This window comes from Carlito syrichta, unplaced genomic scaffold (assembly GCF_000164805.1).
Source record: "Carlito syrichta isolate Samal-C Ts95f unplaced genomic scaffold, Tarsius_syrichta-2.0.1 Scaffold288207, whole genome shotgun sequence".
In the NCBI taxonomy this organism is placed as follows: domain Eukaryota; kingdom Metazoa; phylum Chordata; class Mammalia; order Primates; family Tarsiidae; genus Carlito; species Carlito syrichta.
The window spans coordinates 125,768-134,778 of NW_007232303.1; the positions used below are offsets into that span (position 1 = coordinate 125,768).

General features: G+C 41.9%; 1 protein-coding gene across 1 annotated transcript in view; it reads right to left on the reverse strand.

Moving 5' to 3' along the window:
- Positions 1 to 5,541: 5,541 nt before the first annotated feature.
- The window catches only part of FMC1 (formation of mitochondrial complex V assembly factor 1 homolog), a 4,735-nt gene continuing 1,265 nt past the window's right edge, over positions 5,542 to 9,011 (reverse strand). The window contains exon 2 of the mRNA XM_008053494.1: positions 5,542 to 5,837. Coding sequence (XP_008051685.1) covers positions 5,634 to 5,837 — 204 coding nt within the window. The 3' untranslated portion in view covers positions 5,542 to 5,633. The remainder of the gene's footprint in view (positions 5,838 to 9,011) is intronic.

The window sequence follows — 9,011 nt, forward strand, 5'->3', positions numbered from 1 at the left end:
AGCAGGACAAGGCTGCGGTGGCTGTGAGCATGCCACTGCACTCCAGCCTGGGCAACAGTGAGACTCCGACTCAAAAAAAAAAAAAAAATTAAGATAAACAGCATATAATTGGGTTTTTTAAAAAAAAAATAGTCTATATTCACTTGAAGCATTTAATCATTTATATTCATGTAATTACTCCTATGTTTTGGTGTAAAGTTCTCATGTTGTCTATTTGTATTATATAATGTTTAATTTTCTCTCCTTTCTTGCATTTTTAATAATTTTTTTCTATCATTTTGGAAATTTTATTTTTATTCTTTTAACGGTTACCGTAGAAGTTATACTGTACATCCTTAAGGTATCCAAGTGATCACCCAGGGGAAAGCATGTAGAGTATGAGGTACGGAGGTAGGTTTGAACTCTGAGGAACACCAATATATATGAGATACATCCAAGAGGAAACTAAAAACAAATGGCTAGAGTGAAGAAAGAAAACAGAAGAATGTGGTATCATCAAAGCCAGGGGAAAAGGAGGTAATGGCCAAAAGTATAAAATGTTCCCTAGAGAATAAACAAGGAATGGATAAGGATCCACTGGGTTTAGTGTCCTGAAGGTCACTCATAACCTGTAAGGCAGTGTTGATGGAGTGGAGGGGCAGAAACCAGAGTGCAGTGGGTTGAGGATGGATGAATGAGCGGTGAAAAATGCAGAAAATGGTCACATGCAACAACATGGATTACTAACTAATCAGTATGCTGAGCAAAAGAAGGAGACAGAAGGAGTTCATACTATATGGCTGTATTTGAATAAAATACTAGAATGGGCCAAACTAATCTATGGTGACAGAAACAGGTCAGTGATTGCCTGGAACTAGGTGAGGGGAAAAGGGATTTACCATAATGGGGCACAGGAGAACTTTCTAAGTTGACGAAAATGTTACATAGCTTTATTGGGATGATTATTTCACAGGTGCATTCATTTGTCAAAATTCATTGACATTACACTTAAAATGAGTATATTTATTATATATAAATTTACTTTGATACAACTTATTTTGTAAGTTTTTAAAAGTAGCAAGTGAATACAATTCATTCAAGTCATTAAATATATTCATTCAATTTGTGAAGAGTAACAAGAGAAGCCAGGCTGAGGGGGAGCAAGGAGGGAGGAAGAGGAAGGAAAAAAAAAAAAGGACAAGAGAAGGTAGTAGCTGGAAAAAAGCATTTGAGATAGAGGCAGAGTGGTTGTTTTTAGAAGGAAAAGTCTTAAGCATATTTAAATGCTAATAGGAAAATCCAGTGAGAGGGAACAGTTGAAGTTAAAGGAGAAGGGGGTAAAAGAGCAAAGTGAAGGGATGTAATGAAGCTTGTATCACATCAAAAACTAGAGCAGTAAGATAATAACGTGCCAAACCCTTGTCGGGGACCTTCCTATATAAAAAGTTTGTCTTCCAGAATCAATACTTTCTATGTCTAATACTGAGTTCAGCTGACTCTTGATAGAGGTACAGGTTGGTTACATGTAGACAGAAATGGCCTGAGCAAATTATTTAAACCATGATACATAATATGCCTATACTTCTCAAGACTGGTAGGCAGTAGGGCTTAGGAAAGTGTTCATGATAAAAGGAATGAGAATAAAAAGATGAAAACAAATTTTTATTGTCAGGCACTCATTATGCACCATACAAGTGTTTTACATAAACATTATTCTCATTTCTTATAGCCACCTTGTTGGCATTCCCATTTCATAGAAAAGGGAACAAGCACAGGTCAACTAACCTAATTAAAACTTAAAGCTATATGACTTCAAGCTGGGTGCGGTGGCTTACACCTATAATCCCAGCACTTTGGGAGGCTGAGAGGAGAGCCTTGCCTGAGCCCATGAGTTAGAGACCAGCCTGGGCAACACGGTGAGACTTCGTCTCTACAATAAATCAAAAATTAGCCAGGCATGGTGGCGCACATCTGTAGTTCCAGCTACTTGAAAGGCTGAGGTGGAAGGATCGCTTGAATCCAGCAGGTCAAGGCTGTGGTGGCCCTGAGTGTGCCACTGCACTCCAGCCTGGGTGACTCAAAAAAAAATTGTACTCTTTCTAGTGAGTGGAGTTATGTAATCAAAACATTTATTTATCTACTTATTATTTTTTGAGTTGGAGTCTCACTCTATCGCCCAGGTTGGAGTGCAGTGGCACGCTCATGGCCATCCCGGTGTCGACCTGCTGGGCTCTGGGTATCCCTCCGCCTCAGCCTTCTAAGTAGCTGGAACTACAGGCGCATGCACCACGCTTGGCTAATTTTTTATTACATTGAGAGACATGGGCTCACCAAGCTGCCCAGGCTGGTCTCAAACCTGCGGACTCCCAAAGTGCTGAAATTACAGGCTGAGCCACCAACCCCAACCAAAAATATTTATTTAGTATGTGTTATGCGTACGGTGGAAGGTGCTTGGGAAACTGCAAAGATGAATGAGATATTGTCCTTACACTTTTTTTTTTTAGTTCGAGTCTCTGTTGGCTCAAGCTGGAGGGCAGTGGCAAACTAATGGCTACCACAGTCTCCACCTGCTGGACTCAGGCGATCCTTCTGCCTTAGCCTTCCATGTAATTGGAACTATAGGCATGTGTCACCATGCCCGGCTAATTTTTCTTGATTTATTGTAGAGATGAGGTCTCGTCAAGTTGCCCAAGGTGGTCTCAAACCTGTGGGCTCAGGCAGTCCTCTCACTTCTGGCCACCCAAAGTGTTGGGATTATAGGCGTGTGCCACCGTGCCCAGTCTTGGTCCTTATGCTTAAGGAGCTTATGGTCCAGGACAAAAGAGGTTACAATTCATATCTACCAGAAGAAACTGACATACCATAAAGGGTATACAACATAAAGAAGTGTTAGTAATTCACAGAAGAGAATGATTTTTACTGGAGAAATTAAGGACATAAGAAGCAAAGGAACCATTTAAGAGACTATTTCTGGCCAAGCACAATGTCTCAAGCCTGTAATCCCAGCACTTTGGGAGGCCGAAGCAGGAGGATTATTTGAGCTCAGGAGTTTGAGACAAGCCTGGGCAACATAGCAAGACCTTGTCTCTACCGAAAAATAAAAAAAAAAAATTAGCCAGGTATGGTGGTGCATACCTTTAGTCCCAGCCTTGGTAGACTGAGGCAGAAGGATTGCTTGAGCCCAGAAGGTTGAGGCTGTGGTGAGCCATGATGGTGCCACTGGACTCCAGCCTAGGCAACAGGGTGAGACTCCAACTCAAAAAAAAGAGAGAACTGTTTTAATGGTTCAACCAAAAGATTATCTGCTTGAACAAGGGCAGAGGTAGTAGAGATGGACGCTTAAATTGCTGGCTGACTGAATGAGGAGAGTTAGGGGACAGGGAGTAATACCAAATGAAGCTCAAGGGGTTTTTTTGTTTTTGTTTTTGTTTTTGAGACAGGGTCTCACTCTGTCACCCAGGCTGGAGTGCAATGATGCTATCATAGCTTACTACAAGTCAAGCCATCCTCCTGCATCAGTCTCCTGAGTAGCTGCAACTACAAGCATGTGCCACCATGTCCTGCTAATTTTTTATTTTTGTAGAGACAGGGTTTGTTAAGTTGCCCAGGTTGATCTTGAACTCCTGGCCTCAAACAGTCCTCCCACCTTGGCCTCCCAAAGTGCTGGGATTACAGGTGTGAGCCATCATCCCTGGCCTCAAGTTTTTGACTTGGTTAGGCGAGTGCATGGTAGAGCCATTTGCCTAGATAGGGCGTTCAAGAGCAGTAATTTGACAAGATTAGGAGGTAGAAAGAGATGTCAATATGCTCAACCATCTTCCCTCCCTGGACTGCCTCGGATGGACTGCAGTTGAGCTGTGGCCACCTACCTCAACTTAAGGACCAGCACATGTCAGTCTAGGGGGGTAAGAACTCTCCACTGCCGGGGGCGGTGGTGGGACTGGCAATAGATGAAATTTGGCGGGGGGATATACCTCATCAACAAGGGTACCTGCATAATGAAAACTTGTATACCTAACCCTGAATTGTACCCCACATCTTGAAAATAAAAAATTAAAAAATTTTAAAAAGTTAAAAAAAAATAAAGAACTTTCCACTAGGGAGTCTCTGAACTTATTCTGGTTCAGGGGCTGCCCAATAAACATATTTTTAAAAGAAGAAAAAAAAAAGAATCTTCCACTATTGCTAGCTCCTAAAATCTTTACCATTGTGACTTTAATTCAGCCTACATCTTTATGTATGCCTTCAACTCTCTTCAGTAACGCTATTTGAGTGTACCATTTATTTCCTGCCAGGTATACAACACATTATATTTATTTTTATAAAGGTATATATGTAATTTTTTCTTTTAGTTGTAGTCTGACTCTGTCACCCAGGTTGGAGTGCAGTGGCACACTCCCAGCCGCCGCAGCCTCGATCTGCTGGCTCAGGTGATCCTTCTGCCTCAGCCTTCCAGGTAGCTGGAATTACAGGCACGTGCCACCTTGCCTGGCTAATTTTTTGATTTATTGTAGAGAAGAGGTCTCACCAAGTTGCCTAGGATGGTCTCAAATCTGTGGGCTCAGGCAACCTTCTCACCTTGGCTTCCCAAAGTGCTGGGATTATAGGCGTGAGCCACCGCACCTGGCCATGTTTTTTTTTTTCTTTTTTTTTGAGTTGGAGTCTCACTCTGTAGCCCACGATAGAGCGCAATGGCACAATCACAGCTCACCACAGCCTCAACTTCCTGAGCTCAGATGATCCTTTCACTTTCACCTACTGAATAGCTATGACTACAAGCCAGTACCACCATGACTGGCTAATTTTTTTATTTTTTGGAGAGACAAGATCTCGCTGTGTTGCCCAGCCTGGTCTCGAATTCCTGGGCTCCAGCGATTCTCCCACCTCAGTCACCTGAGGTGCTAAGATTATAGGGCTAAACCACTGTGTTCAGCCAATATAAGGTGTATATATATAATTGTTTATATATGCATAAGGAAATATCTGGAAAGATGAACAACAAACGGTTACCATCCAGTAATATGTATGGGAAAAAGAAAGAGGGCTTGCTTTTCTTTGATGTTCATAATGTCTGAATTCCTTAAAACAAAAGGTTTACATTCCTTTTAAAATTGAAAAAACCCGCTGGGCTCGGTGGCTCAGCCTGTAACCCCAGCACTTCGGGAGGCCAAGGTGAGTGAATTGCTTGAGCCCGTGGGTTCGAGATCCACCCAATTTGACGAGCCCTCTCTCTACAATAAATCAAAAAAATTAGCCACGTGTAGTAGCACACGCCTGTAGTTCTGGCTACTTGGAAGGCTAAGGCAGAAGGATCGCTGGAGTCCAGCAGGTCAAGGCTGCAGTAGCTGGGAACATGACACTGCATTCCAGTCTGGGCGACAGAGTGAGAGACTTCAACTCAAAAAAAAAAAAAGAAAATGAAAACTAACCATTTTGAAAATAAAGAACATCAGCCTAGTATAAGAAGTTCAGTAAAATCATTGAGCGTAAAGATGAAAGTGTCTCCTGTTAATTTCCCCTAAAAACCATTATTCGGTCAACAAAATTACAGAGGAAAAACCCTAAACTTAAAAAAAATTTTTAATGATAAATACATATTGACAGAAATGATTAAATTCTCCTATGAATGCAGTCTCCGAGGAAACTCTCCATTTTCATGGCTCCCAGCCCTTCCCTCCAGGCTGATGAGGCAACTTGAGACCCACCAAGCCAGCAGACTCTTCCACTGACCGCTCACCCTTGCCATGAAATTCCTGATGAAGAGCCACATGTTCCCGGATGCTACGCAGGAGGCAGAGGTAGGTGGCAGCTTGGAAATGAAGCTCATGTTGGGCTCTGCACAACTTCTCACTGGTGATCTGGAGAAGTAGCAAGTCAGAAACTCTATTAGCACCCCAGCTACAAGTCCACAGATAAAGATTTAATAAAATGGCATTCTCTAGAGTGAAAGTAAATTGCATAAAGGAAATACAAACATGTATATGTACATAATACATCTACAGAGGCACTCTATAATTATTAGGGAAGCTGACCTCAGTTAGGATTTTTTAAAGTTTTATTGTATGTTCCTACATCTTAATACTGGAAGAAGTAATCTAGTTTCAACTCCTTCACTTTACAGACAAGGAAACTAAAAGTCCAGAGACGCTTAGTGGTTGGCTACTAGTAGAGATGGAAACTATAGTCAGGTCACTGATCATTAATGTCACCTAAGGAATATAATATAGAACTTTCTTCCTTTTAAACAAATGAAGAGCTTTATTTTACATTTGTGACTTTGGTTAATGTGGCATAACCCTTTCATTTCAATGAAAATTGTAAACTTTGTTTTTTTTTTTTAGTCAGAGTTCACTCTGTCACCCAGGCTGGAGTGCAGTGGCACACTCATGGCCACCACAGCCTCAACCTGCTGGGTTCAGGCAATTCTTCCTCCTCAGCCTTCCAAGAACCTGGAACTACAGGCACATACTACCAAGCCCAGTTTATTTATTTATTGTAGAGGTCTTACCAAGTTGCCCAGGCTTTCTTGAACCCCTGAGCTCAGGCAGTCCTCTTGCCTCAGCCTCCCAAATTGCTGGGATTACAGGCTTGAGCCACAAAGTTTTATATATAAAAGTAATATTCTTATATATTACAGTCAGCCCTCTATATTCAAGGGTTCTGCATCCTTGGATTCACCCAACCTCAGATCAAAAGCATTCAGAGGCTGGGCGCAGTGGCTAACATCTCAGCACTCTGGGAGGCCAAGGTGGGAAGATGACTTGAGGCCAGGAGTTCAAGGCTAACGTGGGAAATACAGCGAGACCCCCCATCCCTACAAAAATTAAGCTTGGTAGCACAAGCCTATAGTCACAGCTACTTGGGAGGCTGAAGCAGGAGGATCAATTGAAGCCAGGAGGTTGAGGCTACAGTGAGCCATGATCACGCAACTACATTGCAGCTTGGGTGACAAAACCAGATCTTGTCTCAAACAAACCAAAAAAAGTAAGTAGGGGGAAAAAAAGGATGATTATGTTTGTACCTAATGTAAATCTAAATGCTATGTAAATAGTTATGTCACTATTCCTAAACAATGCAGTATAATAACTATTTACATAACATTTAGATTTATATTTGGTATCTTAAGTAACCTAGAGATGATTTAAAGTACATGGGAGGATGTGCATAGGTTATATGCAAATATATGCCATTTTATGTCAGAGACTTGAGCATTCATGGATTTTGGTATCCTGGGATGGAAAGAGGTCCTGGAATTGCTCCCAAGTTACTGAAGAGAGGGATGATTATTCTTGCTCTCACAATTTACTTACCTGTCTGAAAAAATCTGGATTCTAATTACTTTAAGAAGTTGGGGCTGGGAGGTGTGGTTCATGCCTATAATTCCAGCACTTTGGGAGGTTGAGGTGAGAGGATTGCCTGAGCCCATGGGTTCGAGACCAGCCTGGGCAACTTGGTGAGACCTCATCTCTACAGTAAATCAAAAAATTAGCCGGGTATGGTGCCCACGCCTGTAGCTACAGCTACTTGGAAGGCTGAGGGGAAGGACTGCCTGAGCCCAGCAGGTTTGTGGCTGCAGTGGCCGTGAATATGCCACTGCACTCCAGCCTGGATGACAGAGTGAGATTCCAACTCAAAAAAAAAAAAAAAAAGCTGCAAACTCCACATCTATTCCAAAATCCCCAATGACTCCAAACCCTGCTTTATTTCATCATACTTAATTTCAAGACTAAGGAAGTCAGTACACTGTCTTTTACTAGTCTTGTGTTCTGAGGTGGTGAGTTGGGGAGATGTACATAGCCTTGAATGACTAAAGGAGGCTGTATCAAGTGTGGATTAGTCTCTGGGTACCACTGTCTATATAATCCTTTTTCTTTCTCTATTTGAATATCTAGGGTTGGAATCTGCAAACTAGAATATGTGGTTTTAAGATCTGCAGATCACATGTGTGAAAGAAGCACTCATTAGCTGCTTAAAAATAGAATTAATCTGCTTTAATCAAATTTAACTTTTTAATAATTTAAATTTTTTGAGAGACCAATGTCAAGCATTAACAAAGGGCAGCATCCATTTCTATTATATAAACCCAAATTTGTAGAATTTGAAACAGGTTAATGTAGGATAGGAAAATACTGACCTTGATTCAGCTGAGCCTGAATCATGAGTCAGGAAAGAAGGTCAGCAATACACAGTACACAGTAAATAAATCACAAGAGACCGAGAGAGATACATGAAAGCTGCATTTTTAGGGAGAAAGAGGAGGTTCCTCCCTAATAGAATCCCTTCTCCCAAGGAAAGGATAGAGGAGATGAACATAGATGGATACTGAGTGAGCAGAGCCAGAGGAAATAGAGTTGTGTGTCTGCAATGTTTAGCATGAATTTCAGATGCAATTCCAAGAAATTTCACAGCCATGACCAAGTCTCTCTCAAGGGTAATGTTACCTCCACAAAGTATAACTACAATCATGTCATCCCCTTAAAAATCTTAGAATGGCCTCCAGTTGCACTACAAGAGTTTAGTTCCTGCATACCACCTCAGCTTCCTGCACTTCACCCACCACACTCTAAGCTCCGGAACTCCCAACTATCACCTGTTCTTCCCTTTGGGCTTTCTTTATATATATATATAAACAATATATTTTATTATGATATTGTGGGGTACAGTTAAGGGTTAGTTGACTGAGTGACCCTTTGGCCTTTCAATGCTACAGCTTCCATTCCTGAACCCCTACCTTCCCTAAATCTGCTAACTCCAATTGAGCCTTCAGGTCAGGATTCACTTCTGACTAACCCCCCTGTTCATTGCCCCAACTGCCTTGCCATTAGCACCTATGTGTTCTAAAAGCACGATTGCATAGCTTCGCAGGTGGTCCGTAAGTATCTTTTTTTTTTTTGAGTTGGAGTCTCATTCTGTCACCCAGGTTGGAAGGCAGTGGCACGCTTACGACCACTGCAGCCTCGACCTTAGGCTTAGGTGATCCTTCCACCTCAGCCTTCCAAGTAGCCGGAACTACAGGTGCGCGCTACCACGCC